This window comes from Zophobas morio, unplaced genomic scaffold (assembly GCF_036711695.1).
Source record: "Zophobas morio isolate AGI-343-1 ecotype UQ-CSIRO unplaced genomic scaffold, CSIRO_AGI_Zmor_V1 ptg000022l, whole genome shotgun sequence".
NCBI lineage: Eukaryota > Metazoa > Arthropoda > Insecta > Coleoptera > Tenebrionidae > Zophobas > Zophobas morio.
Genome location: NW_026972127.1, coordinates 4,099,191 through 4,123,121, shown reverse-complemented (window position 1 = coordinate 4,123,121; position 23,931 = coordinate 4,099,191). Strand labels below are relative to the sequence as shown.

General features: G+C 33.0%; 1 protein-coding gene across 1 annotated transcript; it reads left to right on the top strand.

Annotated features, from left to right (window-relative positions):
• Positions 1 to 16,126: 16,126 nt before the first annotated feature.
• Positions 16,127 to 23,034, top strand: LOC135133835 (uncharacterized). The gene is made up of 4 exons (XM_064062355.1): positions 16,127 to 16,172; positions 16,234 to 16,623; positions 17,089 to 18,800; positions 22,975 to 23,034. Exons 1-4 carry the CDS (start codon positions 16,127 to 16,129, stop codon positions 23,032 to 23,034), a joined length of 2,208 nt encoding a protein of 735 aa, XP_063918425.1.
• Positions 23,035 to 23,931: the final 897 nt, after the last annotated feature.

Genomic DNA, 23,931 nt, shown 5'->3' with positions numbered 1-23,931 from the left:
TTCTTTGTTACCTATTTTTGATGTATTTTTAATGTTCCTATTGATTTTTCTTCACGTTTTTTAGTAAACTTTTTTGTCTCCTTTTTATGGTGGTCTTTTTCGTCGCGTCTTTAATACTCGAATTTTTCCCTATTTGTCTCTCTTTCCTTTATAACTTTTTTCTACCCTTTTTTTATTTTTTGTTGCCCATTTTTTGACGCCTTTTTTTGTTCCTGTTTTTTTTTGTTGTGTCTAATTTGTCGTCTGTTATCACAAAAAACTAAAATTTGTAGAATTCAATTTTTATAACTTATTTAAAAATCTGAATATCCTTATGCTTCATAGTCGAAGGAGGTTCGATCTAAATAAATTTTTAGAGATTTGTTGGCTTGCGGTCGTAGGAATTTTTATTTTTACTTACGTTTATTGTAATAGTTCTGCCGGTGAATAGCTACTTTCATGTTTTCTCGACGTTTCATGACCACTACAAAATTAAAAAATAGGTCTTCATTTTCAGTCGGTTGGTCTGTCTGTCTGTTGCCTGTCTGTCTGTATATCGTCTGTCTATGCTCTGTTTATCGTCTGTCTGTCGTCTGTCCTCTGTCCGTCTGTCTGTCTGTCGTCTGTCGTCTGTCGTCTGTCGTCTATCTGTCCCCATTTTTTGGTGAACTTTTTGTTTCCTTTTTGTGGTAGCTTTATTGGCGCCTTTTTTTAATTTTTATTCGACTTTTTCCCTTATTTTTTTGACGAACATTTTTTTAAGACTTTTTGTGGCATTTTTGTTGTCGCTTTTGCCGATTTTTTTACTTTTTTGTTTCCGTTTCTTGTTTTTTTTTCACCTCCATTAAGTTCCCTTTTTTGGCTGTTATCTGTTATCCTTTTTGTAGCCTTTTTTCCCCATTTATTTTTTACTTCCTTCATACTTATCGCCATTTTCTTGTTTTATTATTTATTCATTTTTATGTTTTTTTTGTCACCTTTTTTTATTCTCCCTTTTTTTTAATAACTTTTTTGCAATGTCTGTCTATCATCATTTATGGTTTATTTTTCCGCGTTTTTTAGTCGTATTTTTCCCCTCTTTTTCATGAACATGTTTTGTATTTTTGTAGTCATTTTTGTGTTTTTGTGACATATTTGTTGTCGGCTTTTTTGTCGACTTTTTTACTTTTTTGTTTTATTTTTTCCCACATTTTCACATCTTTTTTTTCGTTAACTTTTTGTCTCTCTTTCTTTTATAACTCTTGTTCTGCCATTTTTTTTTGTTTTTTTCATTATTTTGTTGTTTTATTGTTCTTTTTATAATCGCTTTTTTTGCCTTTTCTTTTGTCGTGTTGTCTGTTATCGCAAAAAATCTAAAATTTGTAGAATTCAATTTTTATAACTTATTTAAAAATCTGGAATTGCTTAATTGATGATTCTTTAGGGTCGAAGCAAGTTCGATCTACACGAATTTTGAGACATTTTTTGATATGTAGTCTTAAGAATTCTTATTTTTACTTACGTTTATTGTAATAATTCATCCGGAGAATAGCTACTTTCAAGTTTTCTCGACATTTCATTACCACCACAAAATTGAAAAATAGGTCTTCAGTTTCAGTCTGTCGTCTGGTTGTATCGATTTTTCCCAACTTTTTTTGGTGAACTTTTTTGTTCCTTTTTTGGTGGCTTTATTGAAGCATTTTTTGTCACCTTTTTTTAATTAACTTTTTTCCCTAGTTTTTTTTTTTTGATGAGCGCTTTTTTGTAATTTTTATAGCCTTTTTTGTAACATTTTTGTTGTGGCCTTTTCTTGTCCATTTTTTTACTATTTTTGTCTCTCCTTTCTGACCTTATTTTCAACTGGTGTTTCACCCTCCTTTTGCCCCTTTCTTTTAGCGATTTTTTTTCTCATCTATTCTTTTTTGTCACTCTTTCATAGCCTTTTATACCACTTATTTTCTTTTTTGTGCCTTTTTTAGTGCCTTTTTGTTCTAGTTTTTTGTCTCCTTTTTATCGCTATTTTGTTTTTATTGTTCGTTTGGTTAAACGCTTTTCATTTCTTCGATTTTTCAAATTATAGATTTATTAATTTTTCGTTTCTTCAATTTTTGGTTTGTAATATTTCAGCTTTTCATCTTTTTGGGTGTACTATTAATTATATTGTTTTATATTTTTCACTTTTTGAATTTTTTTTCTTTCTATTATTGGATTTTAAAACTTTTTCATTTATTAGTTTTTTCAATTCTACGATTTTTATTTTTTTTTGTTTTTCGATCTTTCAGTGCTAAAAGTTTTTCGAATTTACAATTTTGACGATTCCGAATTTTTAGATTTTTAAACTTTTCGAATCAAAAAAATAACAAAATTACAAAATTGCAAAATTGTAAAATTAAAAATAAAAACACGAAAAAGTGTAAAATGATAACTCTGAAAAATCTAAAAAATAGAAAACAAGAACTTGAACAATTCAAGAAACGAAAAATTGAAAAGTCAGAAAATAAAGAAATCAAGTACGGTGAAAATCCAAAATGAAAAATAAAGATAAAGAATTTGAAAAACTACGGAAACGAAAATTTGATAAATCTAAAATTCAAAATTGAGAAACTGAAAAATCGAAAAGTCAAAAATTATTAGGTCAAGAGATTGTCGATTTTTTTTACATTTTACGTCTCCCCTTTTCGACTTTATTTTCAATGGCCATTTCAACCTCCTTTTGGCCCCTTTTTTAACGCTTTTTTCTCGTATATTCTTTTTTGTCACTCTTTCTTTTATACCCTTTTTCATACCACTTTTTTGATTTTTGTAGACTTTTCATTTTCTTGTCTTTTTTTTTATCGCTATTTTGTTTTTATTGCTCGTTTGTGGATCGTTTTTTCTTGGCTTTTCAGTTTTCCGATTTTTCAAATTTTAGTTTTTTAATTTTTCGTTTCTTCAATTTTTGGTTTGTAATTTTTCTAGTTTTCATTTTTTGGATTCCATCTTTCAATTACTGGAATTTAGAACTTTTTTATTTATTTGATTTTCAATTCTTCGATTTTTAATTTTTTGATTTTTCGAACTATCAATGTTAACTAACAGTTTTTCGAATTTGCAGTTTTGACCATTTCCAATTTGGCGATTCGATTCGTTTTTTCTTTCCAATTTTTCGATTCGTCAATTTTTTTTCGATTTTTCAACTTCTCGAATCAAAAAAATAACAAAATTGCAAAACAGCAAAATTGTAAAATCAAAAATGATAACACGAAAAAGTGTAAAGTAAAAACTCTGAAAAATCTAACAATTGGAAACCAAGAACTTGGAAAATTGATGAAACAAAAAAATAAAAGTTGAGAAACCTAAAAATATAAAAAATTAAAGAAATCGGGAAATTGACTATGTTAGAAATCCAAAAATTGCAAGATTGAACAACTTAAAAATTAAAAAATTGAAACATTGAAAAAATAAAGGAATTGTAAATACGAAAAATTGTGATACAAAATGAAAAATAAAGATGAAGAACCTGAAAAATTGAAGAAACGAAAAATTGATAAATCGAAAATTAAAAACTGAGAAACTGAAAAATCTTAAAATGAAAAATTTAGATCAAAAGATTGCAAAACTAAACAATCGAAAAATGAAAAACTATTACATCAGAAAAATACAAAACTGAAAAACTATAAACCGAAAAACTGAAGAAAGAAAAAATTGAAAAATTCGAAGTCGAGAAATTATAAAATATTTTTTGTTACCTTTTTCACCAACTTGTTTTCCCCAGTATTTTTTTGGTGACCGTTTTTGTAATTTTTTTGTAGCTTTTGTGTTAGATTTTTGTTGGATCCTTTATTGTCTCTCTTTTTTTTTAATTTCCTCTTCGTCATATCTGTCTGTATCGATTTTTAGATCATTTCCAAAACTACTGGACCGATTGTTGTCAAATTTTACGTGTGATTTGACAATATCGTGTAGATTGTAAAACGCTAACTAAAATTTTTCCAGTCATCTCCACCAACAATTTGACGACGTCCGTTCATCATTTTGCGTACTAAAGATTCTCTAAATTTTATAAAATAATACATACCTGTACTCGCAGTTTATGAAGCCTCCTTCTTTTTTATCAACATTGCTTTACAATTTTTTGTGCAATATTTTCCACGTGTTTCATTTAATCGATTTCGTTCATGTATTTAGGTTCGAATTCCATCCTTATCGAATGTAATTTATTTTGTTCTGATATTATTTACATATTTGAACTTGCTGAGGTTATCATAACATAAATATTTTCCAAAATCAAGTTTTATCATTTTTTAATCTAAATAACCGTAGACCAGTTTTGTTATCGATCCACAATATACATTTAAATTTTCCACAAAGGCTGAATAAATAAATATTTGTGAAAATATTGCACGAAAATTTTTATAAAACAATTGTGATAAAAATCATCGAGGATTCGTAAACCACGAGTACATGGATAACGTTACAGGATTAAACATAATAAACATGATAGTTTTAGTCCATGGTTGACATTTTAGAATATTTACTTTCTATTGTAAGGTGTGATTTATTATATCTAAGAATGTACTTTTATTTACACAAAAACTGTGTGAACTGAAAAACAGTTGATTTTTTTCGATTTTATTACATGTACTAAGTGATAAATAATACAATAATAGTAGGTGTAAAAGAATACTTTTTACAGAAACGTTATTATTTTACAAGAACCATTAATTTCACACAAGTTCTTTGAAAACCAATCTAGTTTTCAGCAACAAATACAACACCTGAAACTTTTCCCAAGAAAACAAACCCAATAAGTATATTTAAACAACTCCACTAGATAAAGAAGAAACAAGACAAACAGTTAAAGAGACACTTGTTGATAGTGATCAAATTAAAATAAGTACACGCAAAGAAACCACATGCCATTGGAAGAACGACAATACGTAAGATTGAACGGGGTTAGTTAGTACATTAATAATTAACGAGTGTGGTATTAAAGTCAATAACTGTAAATAAATCGATAAGTTTATAAACACACAAACTTCCCCTGCATCCACTGAATCAGGGCTTAAATTAATGTGCACTTCTACACATTTTGTGCAGTTCAAAAATGTATTTGTGCAGCTGGAAATTGCAATTTGTGCAGTAACTTTTTCAAATTATTAATATTTTTACTTCCCGAGCGTTACTAGTAAAGTGGTCGTCAAATTATACCGAATGCTGCTTGGGGCGCTGTCATTGAAGTGATTAGGATGGTTGTAATTTTTATAACTCTACAATGTTTGGGCACAGCATACCTCTTATTAAAGTACTAACTGAATGGTACGCGGCATTCGACCCAAATGTATGGCATCTATAAACTGTGGTTAGGGGTTTATTGAGCGCTTGAGGCGTTCAGCTTATTGTGACAGCTACTATACTACCATTGACGCCGGTTCATCCCTTCACCGAAAAGAATCGAAGAAATTTTATGATTTTGTTTGTCAAGTTGGAACCTCAAGAAACCCCAAATGTTCTGTTTTCGATCTATCACGTACCTGCTTAACAATAACACTTGTCTCAGTGATTTCGAAAAAGTGCACAACAAAAATTTATCAGTCGTACTTGCGGAGTCGTATTGCCTTCACAACTGTTATCACTTTGGTTTTTTCTTGCATTGGTAATGCGTTGTGACTAATTTTCTTTTGTGCTATGACAAGTATTATTTACGCAATTGGCGTCATCACAAATTTTTTATTGATCAAATTAAGAACGTGTCACCCCATTTTCTCAAAAATATGAGAATACGTAAGTTTTTATTTAATTTTGACAAAATAAGAATTATAATAATAAAATTCAGAACATTTTGTTAAATTGTCTGTTTTGGGAAGACAACACACAAACTTTTGTGATGTACCTTTAAATAGTGACATGTGTATTAATAGTAGGTATAGAGGACAGAAGGGGGATTAAAGGCGATCGTGCAGTTGTGCAGTTGGAAATTTTCCTTAATTTAGGCACTGCACTGAATTACCTCGTACCAAATTAGTATTGACTCGCCGGCGGCAAAGTCCTGACCATTGGAATTTTTTGCCTAATTGTTAAACTAGTCCACAACCAGATCTTCGGGACACCTATACACAGTGCAGATACTGTAGCTACATCTTCCCTTTAAATTTTCCTCTCTCGTAGCCGTTGGTAGTCGAACCCGGCATCGATATGTCAATGAGAATTTTTGGCCATCTGTCGGTTTCTTAGCCGGAGGGCCTCAAGATTTCGGTGTTGTGCCGTTGGATGGTGGCTCGCAGCTCGCAGTTTCGGATGGTAGGTACTCCGAGCACCTGCCGTCGGCTCGTGCTTGCTTCTCGACGGGTTTATTGCCGCTATGCCTATATTGATTAATTAATTATAATCAGTCGCAACCTCGCAACCCGGTGAGAAGAGATGATTATATGCTATTATTCCGCATGAATCTTCCGCTCCATTACGGACATAATGGGACCACAATTCGTGCTTTATTTGCACTGGAATACGCCCGAAGGACGAGAGATCAACCTGAATTGTCGGGAGTGACCCAGCGAGGATAGTGGGTTGATAATGGGTATAGTTTGAGCGAGATCGAGGTCAGAAGATGAAGTTCATCTCACTTATTAGACTAAATTGTATAGATTATACAGAGTGTCCCAAAGAAATTTCGTGCATTTTGAAGGGTTTCTGTTTAAGGGGACTCGCTAGACGAGGTATAACATTTTTTTGGTTTTTTGTATGAGAAAATGATATTAATATAGATGTATCATACATCAAACTGCAGCTTTTTTCATATTCTAGAGCGCAGAGACCAGTTCAATCAACTAAAAAATATGGCTGAGAAATATCGTAAAAAAAGCACCATTGTATGTTTTCTTTTCAAGTTTTTTGAGTCATAACCATCATGGAATCGCTTGAAAATTCGCACATGGATAAAACATCACTTTTTACAGGGCGCAGAGTCATTAAATGTTTGTTGGTGGTACAATTTGTTTAAATAATAATGTGTTTATTAAAATCAAAATATACCACAAATTAATGCAAAATACGTCGAATAATTTTAACAGGAATATCAGAGGAAAATTAATGATCTATTGGTTAGCAGAGTTTTTAACAAAAACTAACAATTATTGAAAAAAATGGGTATCAATTCGACAGAATTTGAGCAGTTAGTTCAGTATTTTGCCGATAGGAGCGCCACTAAAATTTACGGAAGCGAATTTCCAGGTAAAACCCTTATCACCTGCTCTACCATAAGCTGATTGTTAGAGTTCTCGGCTGATTTTTCTAATTTATTTGTTAATATATATTTTGTTTTGTTAATTAATAAAACTAATAAACATATTTATAATAATAATAAAAAATATATGAAATACAGCTTTTGTTTAACACGTATAAGTAGCTAAGTGTATCTACTACTTATCCCAGAAAGGAGGTGTTTTAAAAAATTCCTACGCCCAGTAACTTCTCCCTTCAATGTTTATTCGAAAAAAGTGCTCGTATACCTATGTTTTCATTTGCCGAGAGATCATTTTCAAAATATATTTATAAGAAAAATATGTATGCAAGTCTTGGTGATGAAAAATGTACTCCTAATAAATTATTAAAGTACATAAAAAAATAGAAACAAATTTTATTTATTTTTAAAAAATCTCTCGCAAAGGCAGGTTCCTCTTTCTTCTTGAGTCAATTATTTCGGGCAATAATGCGCCAAAGTAAAATCTGCCAAGTTTTTACATATATTTCTTCGTCTTTATAATTTTTTTCTATATTTATTCCTTTGGGTGTCCATACAACAAAATAAACTTGTGAAATACCCGTAACAAGCATTTGTCCCTGGACTTGAAAGTAGTAATCATGATTTTTTTTTTAGTTTCAATTCTCTGTCTGCCAATGTACAAAATTTGATTATTTTTTTTCCAACCGCTTTTTCGGGAGACAAATCTTGCGATTTTGAACGGCATTTAATTTCAACTAATGCACTCCTATCCTCTAGAACCCTGTCTGGACTATCAGCCAAGTAAGGAAATTGTTTTGAAATACCTAAACAAGACACACCGTTCAGTTTTTATATTTTTATTTGTTACAAAACACTTGACAGCTTTTTCCTGACTTTGCTGTCCATAGTATGTATGACTATTACCTCTAAATGTACTGTACAACAGAGACTCCACAGTTTTAGCTATTGCTGTAGTCGGTCTAAGTTTGTAAATACGTCCAAAATTTGAAGCCGTAACCCTAATTTCTCTTTCTTTTGCCCAAATGTGCCTGTTGATTAGTGTCTATTTCAATTTGGTCTAAATTCAAAAATCATTTTTTCAAAAAAACCTCTTTGGCTGTCACAAATGTTTCTACATCCATGACAGGATTTTCTAAAAAATATTTAAACCATAATCGCAGTCGGAACCAGCATATGTAAATTTTTTTTGGACATATTTTTTTACGAATACTTTGTCTAAGACGAGCTTGTTTTATAGACGAACAATATTTTTTTGTTATTAAATCAGGACCGTTTTAATAACAATATATTTACTTATCCCCTCTACAAAATTAATGACGTCACCTCAAAATTTTGCTGAATAAATCCTATCTAAATTGTATAAAATATGATGAGTCTCTTCTTGTGATTTATCATTCGATTCATGTTTTTTGGATTTGCATATACAGGATGACCCCAAAAATTAATGAATGCGTAAATTTATTTTATTGATTAAATCAGGAACTACAGAACCCAATGCTTTGAAATCTTGCAAATATATTTTTAGTCAAAATATATTTGCTTATCCCCTCCAAAAAATTGATGACGTGAGCTCAAAAGTTTGCCGTATAATCCTATTTAAAATTTACAAAATATGATGAGTCTCTTCTTGTAATTTATCATTCCATTCATATTTTTTGGATTCGGATATACAGGGTGAGTCAAAAAATTTAATGAATGCGCAAATTTATTTTATTGATTTAATCAGGAACTACAAAACCGAATGCTTTGAAATCTAATGTGGAAAAAAAAACATAAAAGGCATGCAGTCGTCACGTTTCCGATAGCGAGGGAAGTACTGTCTAAACTCTTTAGAGCAATTTTTTTGATTTTCCCATTTTTCCATTTCTCAATTTTTCAATGTTTCAGTTTGGGATTTTTTCACTGTTTGGATTCTTTAATTTTCCTTCCATTTTTAGGTTTTTCAAGATTTCAGTTTTGGAATTTTGCAATATTTCGTTTCTTCAATTTTTCAAATTTTTGATATTGTGTTTTCTCGGTTTTTAAATTTTTCGATATTTTAATTTTTCAGTTTTTAAAGTTTTAGGTTTTTAGATTTCTCACTATCTCGACTTTTCGATTTTTCAGTTCCATAATTTTAGATTTTTTGTTCTCGATCATTCAATTTTCTGAGTTTTCAGGCTTAGATTTTTTTTGTTTTTCAATTCTTGGATTTTTAAAATTTTTGTTTTTTAAATTTTCCTATTTATCAACTTACTGGGATTTCAATGTTTTGATTTTTTGATTGTTCAATTTCTCGATTTTTTGAATTTTTAGTTTTTGATACGATTTTTTTTTCAAAAATTTTCAGTTTTTCAATTTATTAACTTTACGATATTTCAGTTTTACGATTTTAATTTTTTTTTATTGTTTAGTTTTCAATTTTTGACGTTTCTAAATTTTTCGATAGGTATTTTAATTTTTCAATTTTTAAGTTCTAGATTTTCCGTTAATTTTTTTGTTTTCCTTGATGTTTTGATTCCTCGATTATTCGATTTTTCAAGTTCTCGGTTTAGATTTTTTGGGTTTTCAATTCTTCGATTTTTAAATTGTTTAATTTTTAGATTGTTCAATTTCTCGATTTATAGATTTTTCAATTTTTCGGTTTACCGATTTTTTTCATTTAAAATGTTTCAATTTTTCAATTATTAAGTTTTCGATTTTTCAATTTTGGTGTAATTTGAAAACGGTATTAATAATACATTTAGGCGAATAAACTAATAGACGGGCTTGAAAAGCCTTGTTTGCTCTACGCAGTGGTTCGCAAACTTTTATTATTGATGGCACCCTAAAATATTAAACAAAATTTGACGGCACTTCTCCAAGAACAGTTTTAATTGTAACTAATTTATTATCAAAAACACTTTATCACATGATTGTATAATGTGTAATTGATGTTAAGATTGTTTTATAAATATTTTTTCCATAATTTAAGCTTGTCTTTTAAAGCCAAAATTTTTTCACTGGAGGTTAAAATATATTCATTTCTACCTTGCATACTTGAATTTACATATTTTATTTAAGTGTTCAAAAATATTAGTTAAATATGCTAGTTTTGCACACCAAACGTGGTCTTGAAGGAGGTCAAAAAATTGTTCAATATTTTCTGATTCAAAAAACGTTTATATCTGTTTTCTTAATTCCCAAAATCGAGAAAGAACACGGCCTTTAGATAGCCATCTTACTTCAGTATGAAGAAAATTAACATGTTCAGAACACATTTTCCATTACTGAACAGTTGTACCATATTAATAAAATCAGATCATCAATTATTATTTTTTAAAGTTGGTTTTGTGCTTATATTTATTAAAATCATTATAAAATTTTCACGGCACCCTCTTGGGGGTTCCGCGGCACCCCAGTGTGCCGCGGCACCCAGTTTGCGAACCACTGCTCTACAGTGTCTAAATTGTGTTTGAATAATATAATAATTATCTCGAATATTAAAATTAATATGTCAAAAGAATACGAGAAATGATTATTCTGTGCTGAAGGTATGTTGTGGGCCGCCTGTCATAAATTATCATTATTCTGCATTATCGGCTTACGATGCTTTTATGACCCACGTCCGGTAGATTTAAAGAAGAATTGCTGGTTACGTTTAAGGCAACAAATGGCGCTCAATTCAAACTTGTCTCTTGTCTAGCGTTCCCCCTTAACCTGTCACGCCATCACAAGATGTATAGTTGAGATCTCCTGCACTTGTGGTGTATGAATCCGTGTTGAGTTTTCATCCTAGATGTCCAGATTTTTGGAAAAAAATGCATTCATAGTTTTTAGAATTACTTACACAGTATTGTAATGTATTGTATTGATTTTAAATCAAGAACAACTCATTCCATTTTCCCGAAAATTTGATAAAACATTTTTCCACTTTTCAATGTTTCGTTTTCATAATTTTTCGTTTTTCAACTTTAATTTTTTTATTTTCCAATTTATCGACTTCCAAATCGTTCACTTTTTCGATTTGCAATTTTTCAATGTAACATTTTTTCATGTTTCGAATTTTTAGGTTCTGAACTTTTAATTTTTCGATTTTTCAATTTTTCGTTTCCCCAATTTTTCGAAATCTTGATTTTTATTTTTCATTTTTCCAGTTTTCACTTCCTGAGCGTAAGCTAAGGAACTCTGATAATCGAGTCCATCTGTCTGTCTGGTGTCTGTACCAACTTTTATTAAACAATCTCCGAAAGTACTAGACCGATTGTTGTCAAATTTGCATGTATATTAGAATTTAACACGTTACTATAGAAATTTGTAATTTAACACCCTAGGAACCGTTGGAAATAAACACATGATTGTTATTATTATTATTATACAGTTACTATTACTACTTGTTTTAATGAATGAAGGTTATCATAAATAAATGTTCGGAAGATACATTTTTTTTATTTTTCAAAGTAAGAGAATTTGTTGCGCTGTACTTCAGGGTCAAAATGGGCTTGGACCAGTTTTTAATTTTCATTTTCTCGATTTTATATCACGATTTTTCGTTTATTCAATGTCCAAATATTCAGTCTATGATTTTTCAATTCCTGGATTTTTCAGTTTTTAAATTTTTCGTTTTTTCAGTTTTTTAAGTTCTTGATTTCCAATTTCAAATTTTTCATTGTTTTCATTTTATACTTTTTTCATGTTTTCATTTATTATTATTTTCCATTGATTACTGATTAATTTTTCTATTTTTCTAATTCGAAAAGTTAAAAAATCGAAAAATTAGTAATCGAAAAACTAAAAAACCGGGAAAAATTGAAAAATACAAAACTGAAAAAACAAAAAATTGCAAAATTTAAAATATGAAAAACGAAAAATCGCAAATCAAAGAACTCACGAAACGAAAAATTGAAACACTGAAAAATTTATAATCGCGAAAAATTAATGAATCGAAAAATTGGAAAGAAGAAAAAACCAATGGAATAGAAAAGTTGGAAAACTCAAAAGCTGTAAAATTGAAAAATTATAGAATCGTCAAAATTTTAAATTCGAAAAAGTGAAAATTAAAAACTGAAAATTCAAAAAGGTGAATACCGAAAAATTGCAAATCGTAACGTTAAATAATCCAAAAATTTACACTGAAAAACAGAAAAATTGAAAAAATAAAGAAAATAAATTCCTAAACAAAAAATTGAAGATCTGAAAAATTGAAAAATCCAAAAATTGAAAAATTAAATTTTAAAAATTCCTGAAATTGCAAATCGAAAAATTGCAAAATCTAAACATTGGAACATTCAGAAGTTGGAAAAGCGAAAAACTGAAAAATTACAGAATCCAAAAGTGAAAAAATAAAAATTGAAGAGTTGAGAAACTTTAAATCGAAAAATCGAAAAATTGCATAATCGAAAAATTGCAAAATCGAAAAATTGCAAAAAAAAATAAAAAACTGAAAAATCTGGAAACGAAAAACTGCAGAAACGAAAAATTCATAAAACAAAAAATTGAAAAATAGAATAAAAAATAATGAAGCGAAATGAAAAATTGCAAATATAAAATTGAAAAATTAAAAACTGAAAACTCAAATCGAAAAATGCAAAATCTAAAAATTAAGAAATTAAAAAGTTAAATTGAGGACATGAAAAATTGAAGAATCGAAAAGCTGAGACATCCGGAAGTTGGAAAAGCGAAAAATTGAAGAAAGAAAAACGGAAAATTGAAAAATTACAAATCGAACATCTGAAAAAATTGAAATTGAAAAAACAAATACATAATTATAAAATCGTAACATAGAAAAATCGAAGAATCGTTAAAATAAAGACAATAAAAAAACCGAAACGAAAAATTGCATATCGAAAATTTGAAGAAATGAAAAATTAAAGAATCGAAAAACTGAAAAATAAAAATTGAAAACTCGAAAAACTTTAAATCTAAAAATTGCAAAATACATTAATTGAAAAAAAAATGACAAACTGAAAAATCGGGAAACGAAAAAGTGAAGAAACGAAAAGTTAAAAAAATTAAAATTGAAAAAACAAACAGTTGAAAAATCCAATCGGATAATAACATAAAGAAAAGAAAAAGCAAAACAAAAAATTACTAATCGAAAATTTGATAGGGTAAAAAATTAAAGAATTAATAAACCGAAAAATTAAAAATTGAAAACTAGAGAAATTTAAATCGATAAATTGAAAAAATTAAAATTGAAAAAACAAAAAATTGAAAAATCAAATCAAATAATAAAAAATAAAGAAAATAAAAAGCGAATCGAAAAATTGCAAATCGAAAATTGAACTCGAAAAACAAATCAAAAAATTGCAAAATCTAAAGATTAGGAAATTCAAAACTTAGAAAACTGATAAGTAAACTGAAAAATTTAAACTTGAATAAACAAAAAATTGAAAAATCGAATCGAATAATAAAAAATAAAAAAATAAAAAAGCAAATCGAAAAATTGCAAAACGAAAATTGAACTCGAAAAACTCAAATAAAAATATTGCAAAATCTAAAAATTAGGAAATTCAAAACTTAGAAAAATGAAAAACTGAAAAATTTAAACTTGAAAAATCGAAAAATTGCAAAATTTATCATTGAAACATCCAAAATTTGGAAAACAGAAAAATAAAAAAAATTAAAATTTTAAAAATGAAAACTCTGAGTTGCATACCTATCGTAAATTAAGAAAATCAAAAAAAAAGGAAAAAAATTGAGGACATAAAAAATTGAAGAATTGAAAAACTGAGACATCCTGAAGTTGGAAAAGCGAAAAATTGAAGAAAGAAAAACGGAAAAGTAAAAAACTGCAAAGCCAAAAACTGAAAAAATTGAAACTGAAAAAACAAATAATTAATTATAAAATCGTAACAGAAAAATTGAAGAATTGTAAAAATAAAGACAACAAAAATCAGAAACGAAAAATTGCAAATCGAAGAGTTGAAGAAATGAAAAATTAAAGAATCGAAAAACTGAAAAAATAAAAATTGGAAACTCGAGTAACTTTAAATCTAAAAATTGAAAAAAAAATGAAACACTGAAAAATGTGGAAACGAAAACCTGAAGAAACGAAAAATTCATAAAACAAAAAATTGAAAAATAGAATAAAAAATAAAGAGCGAAATGAAAAATTGCAAATCTAAAATTGAAAAACTAAAAATTGAAAACTCAAATCGAAAAATGCAAAATCTAAAAATTAAAAAATTCAAAAGTTAGATAATTGAAAAACTGGAAAATTTAAGCTTGAAAAATCGAAAAATCGCAAATTCTATCGGTGGAGCATCCAAAAGTTAGAAAACGGAAAAATAAAAAAATTAAATTTTTAAAATGAAAACTCAAAGAGTTAATTAAGAAAATCAGAAACAGAAAAGAATAAAATTGAGGACATGAAAAATTGAAGAATCGAAAAACTGAGACATCCGGAAGTTGGAAAAGTGAAAAATTGACGAAAGAAAAACGGAAAATTGAAAAATTGTAAATAGAAATCTGAAAAAATTGGAATTGAAAAATTGTAAATCGAAATCTGAAAAAATTGGAATTGAAAAAACCAAAAAATAATTATAAAATCGTAACAGAAAAATCGAAGAATTGTAAAAATAAAGACAATAAAAACCGAAACGAAAAATTGCAAATCGAAAAGTTGAAGAAATGAAAAATTAAAAAATCGAAAAACTGAAAAAATGAAAATTGGAAACTCGAGAAACTTCAAATCTAATAATTGCAAAATATATAAATTGAAAAAAAATGAAAAACTAAAAAATCGGGAAACGAAAAAGTGAAGAAACGAAAAACTAAAAAAATTAAAATTGAAAAATCAAACAATTAAAAAATACAACCGGATAATAAAAAATAAAGAAAAGAAGAAACCAAAACGAAAAATTGCAAATCAAAAATTTGATGAGGTAAAAAATTAAAGAATCAATAAACCGAAAAATCAAAAATTGAAAACTCTAATCGAATAATAAAAAATAAAGAAAATAAAAAAGCGAATCGAAAAATTGCAAATTGAAAATTGAACTCGAAAAACTCAAATCAAAAAATTGCAGAATCTAAAGATTAGGAAATTCAAAACTTTGAAAACTGAAAAACTGAAAAATTTAAACTTGAAAAATCGAAAAATTGCAAAATCTATCAATTGAAACATTCAAAAGTTGGAAAAAGGAAACCAAAAAATTTAAAAATTTGAAAATGAAAACTCGAAGAGTTGCATATCATAGAAATAAAATTGAAGAAATGAAAAAAAATCAAAAATTGAAAAAGTGGAAGTCGAAAAATTGAAGGTTTAAAAATTGAGACACTTAAAAATTAACAAAGTGCAAAAACGAAACAACGAAATATTGTAAAATCGAATATTGTACTTTAAAAAAATCGGAAAATTGGAAAATTGAGAAACCCAAAAATTGCACCAAAAATCTAAAAATGTAAAATCGAGGAATTGAAAAATCGAAAATTGAATAATTCAAGTCAAAAAAGCTGCGGGAGTGTTATTTACGCCAGCTTCAGGCTACTTATAAAGTAGTTTTGAAGAATCTTAGGGATCCGTTGTCTGGCTTTATGAAGTAATCTGAAAAAATTTCTTGAATTCCTTGCGTTTTGTTTTTGAATTGGTTTGAAGTAGTTAGTTTGAAGGATCTCGGAGAATTGAAGAAAAAAAAAACAATTGAAAATGTCGAAAAATTGAAGGAACGAAAAATGAAAAATATTGAAATAGGAAAAGCAAATACTTGTTAAATCGTAACCTAGAAAAATGGAAAAATTGTAAAAATAAAGAAAATAAAAGACCGAAACGAAAAATTGCAAATACAAAATTTGAAAAAATGAAAAATCAAATAATCGAAAGACTGAAAAATTAAAAATTGAAAACTCGAGAAATTTTAAATCGAAAAACAGTAAACTCTGAAAGTTGACAGAACAAAAAAAAAATGAAAAATTTGCACCACCGGTTTTTACTTTATAGAGGTTAGTAGAAAATAAAAATCACAAAAAGTTGTATAATGATATAAGATGGCGTACAGTCAACAGGGCGATAAAGTGTTCTGCTTCGTTTGTGGTAACCCAGAAAAGAATTTATTGTAGTGATTGCAGTGTTTGGTCACATCTAAGTTGTGCAGATAAAAAAAAGTGCTGTGAACAAAATGTTCAAACATCTGATAACGATACTCTACCTAACCAAGAAAACCTGGTCCAAACTATCAATTCCTTATCGGCTATCGTCAATGATATGAAAAAGGTAATCGAAGAGTTGGTCACAGAAAACAAAAAATTGAGAGAGGAGATCGAATATGTGAAATCTCGAAAACAACAAACAGGGGAATCTGGTCCAGAAGTAGAGGAGGCAGCTGTAGAAGAGGCTGTTGAGCGAATACACCGGTCTCACAATGTTATTATAAGAGGTGTTCCGGAGTACCAAGGAGAGGTAGCTCAACAAAAACAAGCAGACGAGGAAATCGTTATGAATCTCATAAAGACGGCAATTCCCAGTGATTTGGGCCAAAGTGTAGGTACTTAATCTCACCCGTTTAGGGAAACTTATCCCAAATCGTTGTAGAATTATTAAAGTCGAATTTAATAATCCAAATATAGTTAAAAAGCTAATACGGCACCGTTTCGGTAACAACATTTTCTTCAATACTGATCTAACTCGGCTCCAACAGAATAGGGCTTTTGCTGTTCGTAAGGAATTTAAAAGGCGTCGTGACAATGGTGAAAATAATATTCGATTAAGATACTACAATGGCATGCCGAAAATTATTGAAACAAAAAACGAATGAACATCCAACAGACATCCAATTCATCGTCATCTATTAATTATAACATACTCAATACTACATCAACATATACACTAATTTACCAAAATGTGCGTGGTTTGAATTCTAAAGTGCAAGAATTTTATAACAAGTGCTGTGACATAGAAGCAGATATATTGTTACTGACCGAAACATGGCTTCATGAAAATGTTTTTTCAGCTGAACTTTTTCCTCAACATTTTGAAATCTTTCGATGTGACAGAAATAAGAGAAGAGGTGGTGGCGTACTAGCGGCAGTCAAAATTGGTTTTGTAGCTGAACGACTAAACCTTATTTCCCCGGTACCTGAGATAGATCTTATTGGTATCAAAGTTCAAGGTAATAGTACTTTCATTTTCGTTGTGATATACATTCCGCCAGCATTACATGTTGATGCATACACTCAAATCTTTGAGTATATTGAAAGTGCCATTGATTTTTCAAATCCGGTTGTTATTGTAGGCGATTTTAATATACCTGAGTTAGTAGATTGTGCGTCTGGCCGGAACTCGTCACACATCTTCAATATTTATTCTCACTTCATTTCGATGAATAACTTGAAACAACATAATTCAGTTTTAAACTCCAACAACAGAATCTTGGACATAGTTTTGACAACTGATGAAGTCTCAGCTGAAGTAGCAAATAGCAATTTTCCATTAGTTCGTGAAGATGCTCACCACCCTTGCTTGGACATCAATTTATTTATCAAAGACCAATCAAGTAATCCATTTCCAAGAACATCGAACACAGTAAAATTTAATTTTCGTAAAGCAGATTTAGTAAGATTGTATAATGCCTTTATTGAAACTGACTGGTCAGAAGTTTTAGACACAGTGGATGTTGAGACAGCATGTTCTACATTTTATGATATCAATTTTAAATTATTAAATGTTTATGTTCCGAAGTGTTCGTCATCAGCGAAGACATATTACCCTCCCTGGTTCACAAAAACGATTATATCCAGGATTAAAGAAAAACACAGGCTATGGAATCTCTATAGGAAAAGTAAATTGTTAACTTACTTGGATAGAATAAGAATTCTAAAATGCGACATACGACGTAATATTCGGCAAGCTTATAAAGTCTTCATCAGTGAGGCTGAAAATTCACTTCATAATGACCCAAAGAAGTTTTGGTCATTCGTAAATAAAAGAAGGAAAACTACTTGTGTTCCCAGTTGCATGACAGCTGGTGATGGTGTTATAATATCTAATCCGCAAGACATAGTGAACGCATTTGCATCACAATTCGCAAGTGTTTACACCAATGACAACCATAAACCCTGTGTTGCATCAAGTTGTAATAAAACTAACTGTGAATACTGCGGAAGCTGCCGATGCTCTTTAGTAAGTGATAATCCTATTTGTGATAATTCCATCTGTGATAATTCTGTCTGTGATAACAATCTCATATTCAACCTGCCTGTGATTAATGATTGTGATATTTTAAAAGCTACGAAAAAAATTAAACCAAATTTCGTTTGTGGTCCAGATGATATACCGGCATTCTTAGTGATTGATTGTCTTCAGTATTTGTTAAAACCTTTATGTCATATAACCAACTTAATTTTAAAGTCGTCTATTTATCCACAAATGTGGAAAGTGTCTCGTGTATTTCCTGTATTTAAAGCTGGTGACAAAGCTAACATTGTAAATTACAGACCGATAGCACTACTTATATCGAACTATTCTAAATTATTCGAATGTATTATGTCAGACTTCCTGTATACCCACTGTATTTCAAAAATTGCCTTAGAACAGCATGGATTTATAAAAGGAAGATCCACTCTTACCAATTTATGTGAATTCACTGAATACGTATCCTTAGCTTTAGATAATCGCTTTCAAGTTGATGCCATATACACTGATTTATCCAAAGCTTTTGATAGGGTAGATCATTGTATTTTATTAAAAAAACTTGATACATTAGGAATATGTCATCAGCTATTAATGATTTTTAGAAATCTCCTGTATAGTAGGGAACAATTTGTTGAAATTCACGGAGTCAAGTCAACATTCTTTCCTGTTAACAGCGGAGTTACTCAAGGCTCAAACCTAGGCCCCCCTGTTGTTTACTGTTTTTTTCAATGATGTCCTAAATGTTATTAGTTGTAGAGTGTTTATATATGCCGATGATTTAAAAATAGCTAAAGTAATAAAAACGAACAGAGATTGTTTAGTTTTACAAGATAATGTAGATAAATTAGCGCTGTGGTGTGAACAGAAAAGTTAAGCCTTAATAAAAAAAAATGTAGAAAAATTACATTCTCCAGGAAAGACACTAATTTTAACAATATTGCTTGTTTTGTATTTTTGCAGAAATTGGTGCGTGGTGATATATTCTGTCCAGCGTTCTGGATTCTCTCTGGATTCTTAATTTATGGGGGCTGCCCGTAGCCAGCCGGCACTTAGGCCTCGCCTTTGGGCCCATTGTACCTTCCCCAAGTCCATATCAGGGTGTTTTCCCGCTCCTCTACTCGTCAAGCCATCCAACTGCTTGAATGTACTTGAGTAATGCAGAGGGTGGAAACTCCCTGATATTTGCCATACTAGGCCAGATGTCCCCTAGTATGGATTCCCTGTAAGAGGCTAGGGCTGGACACTCACGAAGAATGTGCTCAGCTGTTTCCTCTTCTTCATTGCATCCACGACAGATTGGGTCTGTTACCACCCCTATCGTATGTAGATGTTTGTTAAACTGGTAATGCCCCGTAAGGAATCCTACCAGTTTACGCAGTTTGACCCTTGAAAGTGAGAGATAAAATTTCGTCAACTTACGGTCTGGTGTCGCCATACAAGCTCTACTATGCCGACAGCTGCTCAACTTCACCCATATCTGCTCATGGCGTCTCTGGGTATATTGCTTTACGAGTTCGTTCGAGAGGGCGACCGAAGGCGTGATTGCCGGTTCGGGTCCCCAGAAGGGCATGCGCGCGGCTCGCTTCGCCATCTCATCTGCCCTCTCGTTTCCTTCGTTGCCACTGTGTCCTTTGATCCAACAAAGTTCCACACTATTCCTCTGCGTTACATACTTTAGCGTTTGTCTGCAGTCCCAAACCAGCCCGGATCGAACCATACAGCTGTCCAGGGCTAGTAGTGCAGACTTGCTGTCAGTAAGTATGCGTATTGATTTGTTGTCGATTTCACGTTCAGCAATGATTCTAGCTCCCAGCATTATTCCCATCAGTTCGGTTTGTAAGACAGACGTGTGGGTGCCGAGAGGTACACTGATTTGTGCGTTCAGTTGCTCGGAGTAGATGCCGGCTCCTGAACCACTATCTGTTTTGGCACCATCGACATAGATATCTATGTCGGCTCGTCCTTTTGAATTATCATTCATTGATATTCTATATGTCTTCTCATATATTAATTTTGTGCCCATTCGGTCACACCCCATCCTTAACAAGGGTATTCTGTTGAACGCCTCCGTTAAAATCCGAGTGTGCTTCGTTGTGCGGCCTTGCTTGTTCCATACTCCGTCTTAGAGACGTCGTCATTGCCGCTTCCTCTATGTAAAGGTTAAGAGGTGCTAAGCAAAGAAGAGTCTCCAGAGCCGCTGTGGGAGTGGTCCTCATTGCTCCTGTAACACTGAGACACGCCATTCTCTGAACGTGTTCAAGTTGCAGGGCTGTTGTTTTTTGTCTGGCTCTGGGCCACCAAACTAAAGCTCCATAGCACAGCATCGGTCTGACTATTGCCGTGTAGATCCAGAGGGCGATCTTGGGATTTAAACCCCACGACCTTCCCACCACCCTACGGCATTGCCAAAGAGCCGAGCGTGCCTTTTCTACTTTATCATCCACATGCTTCTTCCAATTCAGTCGCCAGTCCAATACAACTCCCAGGTATTTGACTTCGTCCGAAAGTTGAAGCGTTGTGTTAAATATTTTTGGCATCTGTAGTGTGCCAATTTTCCTTTTCCTAGTGAACAGGATTAATTTCGTCTTTTCTCCATTAACGGAGAGGGTATGTCTGCTGCACCATTCCTCGACTATTTTTACTGCAGCTTGCATTATCTCACATAATGTATCTGCGTTTTTTCCTGTTAGCAGAATGACTAGATCGTCGGCGTATCCAATTGTGTGGTAGCCAAGATCATTGAGGCGTCGTATCAGGCTGTCAACGACAGTATCCCACAGTACAGGAGAGAGAACTCCTCCCTGAGGACATCCCCTGTTTACAACAGCCTCGATCTCAGTGCCACCTACATTAATCATTACTTCCCTGTTCCTCAGCATACCGGCCACCCACCTACTTAGGGTGGGGTCCACGTCGTGCTCTCGTAGGGCTAGCTCTATGCTTTTGAAGGTCGTTTTATCAAACGCTCCTTCAATATCCAAAAACATTCCTAAGGTGAAGAGTTTGTTCTCCATCGCCCACTCTATACGGTTTACAACTGTGTGTAGGGCCGTATCGGTGGATCTTCCTTGGATGTAGGCATGTTGGTTCGGATGTAGAGGTTGCTTGCTCAAAGCAGTCTCCCGAATCTATTTTTCTCTTAATCTTTCTAGCGTTTTCAGCAAGAATGATGTTAAGCTAATTGGTCTGTAGGATTTAGCCAAGGTGTAATCTTGTCGTCCTGGCTTAGGTATAAAGATAACCTTTACTTTTCGCCATGCATTCGGTATGTAGCTGAAAGCCAGACACGCCCGAAGCATTGGCAACAAAATAGGGCGTAGTCTGCTCATTCCCCTCTGCAGGAGGGCGGGATAAATACCGTCAACTCCTGGAGATTTGTATGGGGAAAAACTGTCCACTGCCCACTCCAGTCTTGCCTCCGTGACTACCTTTGCAGCCAGCGTCCAGTCCTTCGGGGAAGGTTGAGTACGCACTACATCCCTTTTGGAATGGGAGGTAGTCTTTGTGCTGCCTGGAAACATGGTCTGCAGCAAAAGTTCTGCGGACTCTTCTAAGGTGGCTGTAAAGGTGCCATCTTCTTTCTTTAGGAAACCTAGTTGATGTGTGTGGTCCTTCGAGACAACTCTCTTCAGCCTTGCGGCCGAAGCAGTCGACGTTATGTCGCTGCAGAAGGATCTCCACGTTTCCCGTTTCCTCTTTCTTAATTCTTTCTTAAACTCTTTCCGGTGCTCTTTATAGGCTTCCCAGTCTTCAGTTTTCTTAGTGTTTTTTGCTCTATTGAAAAGTTTTCTTAGCCCCGATTGAAGTAGGCTGAGCCTTCGGTTCCACCATGGTGTACCTTTGCCCAGACCTTCCTTCTTTAGGGGGCAACTTTTCTCATACGCTGACATTAGAGAGTCGTTGATAATGGTCAAGGTTTTCTCTATGTCTTCTGTCGATCTGTATTCTGTTGGTATAGACTGCACGGAGGTCCCCAGTCTGTCGTCCAGTTCTTCGTTGTATAAAGCCCAGTTCGTCAGCCTAGGGTTCTTGTACGTCTTTGTCTCCATGTCTATACATTTTGATGTATACATGATCCATCTATGGTCTGACACTGACGCCTCTTTAGAGACGTGCCATCCCATTATATATTGTGAGATATCCCATGTAGCCAGTGTAATATCTATTACTGACTGACTACGTGATGTTACAAAAGTTGGTTCGCAGCCTCGGTTGAGAATCTCTAGATTTGTTGATAAAAGATATTCAGCTAGTGTTCTTCCTCTATCATTAGTGTCTTTGCTCCCCCACAACAGACAGTAGGCATTCGCATCGGCACCGATGATGAGGTTTATATTTCCGGTATCACAGTGTTCCACCAAGTTCGCCATTTCCCATGTTGGACATGGTTCCTGTGCTCCCTGTGGTAAGTACACGGATGCTATTACCAGTTGCTCTTCACCTCTTCCTATGTTACACTTAACATTTACGCAGTCACATCCCTGGAGCTGACCTGAGGTAGAAGGACGGCTTTAATTTTCCTCGGAATGTAGACGCATGTCCTTGGAGATTCTATTGTGGTACCTGAAACAACAGTGCCATTTAAATTGCTCAACCCTGCGATCCTGGATTTTACTATCCATGGTTCTTGGATTATTGCTATAGTGTTCTGCATCTTGTCTAGACGACGACACAAAACAGTCGTCGCCATGCGACAATGCTGCAGGTTAATCTGAATGAAATTTATCTGCTGCAGCGCCATCTCTGCAACCAAAAAATCCCATAATTGTCCTAGGAGACACGAGGCATATGTCTCAGGCTGGCCCGCCCCCACTGGTAGAGGCTTCACCCCCTGGGGTTTCTACCTCTTCCATAGGGGTCCGCCCTTCCTGAGCCGACGCCTCGTTCTCCTTGAGTTTCAGGTTGAAAGAGGACAGCATATAGTTGATTCTGCCCTCTCTCTCCCTGATTATCTTAGCCTCTTCCATCCCAAGACCAAACACAAAGAGGTTGCCTGGAGAGGCAGCCTCGGGTTTGGCCTCGCGATGGAAAAGAAGCCATTTTTTGACGTGGGCCCATTGGTTCTGACCCTCCAGGCGGCGAAGTACGACTCCTGCGTCCACCGGTGGTCCCGGTATCCACAGCGTCGCCCTCACGAGCCTTGGTAGCTCAGCAAAGGGGACCACGTTAAGTTGTGCGCCCTCCCACAAGGGTGTTAGGGAGCGCACTGTTTGTTGTAGCCATTTCAGGGACAACTCGTCTTCACAGGTTATCCTTAGGATTTCCCCTGTGTACTTCATGCCCCTGAAAGTGGCTGCTTGTCTACCCGATGCCAAGCACTGGTCAAGTTGCCTGTCCAGCGCTCCCATCAGGCCCTTTTGTACTATCTCCACCTGGTCAGCAGTCAGCTTACCAAGTGGATGCTGCACATCAATCACAGCTACACGGAGATGACTTGCAGCCGCCTCCCTGTAGCTCTGTTCTCTAGAGGTAGTCTCCTGCCTCCTCATCCTCTTTTGCTTTTCAGCTGCCGGAGGTGTGGAGGTTGAAGACCTCACTCTCTTCTTTGACCCTGAGGTCTTTTTCCCCGCGGGTTGTTTAGGGTTGGCTATCGTAGCCTGCCCTTTACCCTTGGGGTTTATTCCGGAGGAGGATGGACCCGGTTTCGGCGGGTCGGTATTCG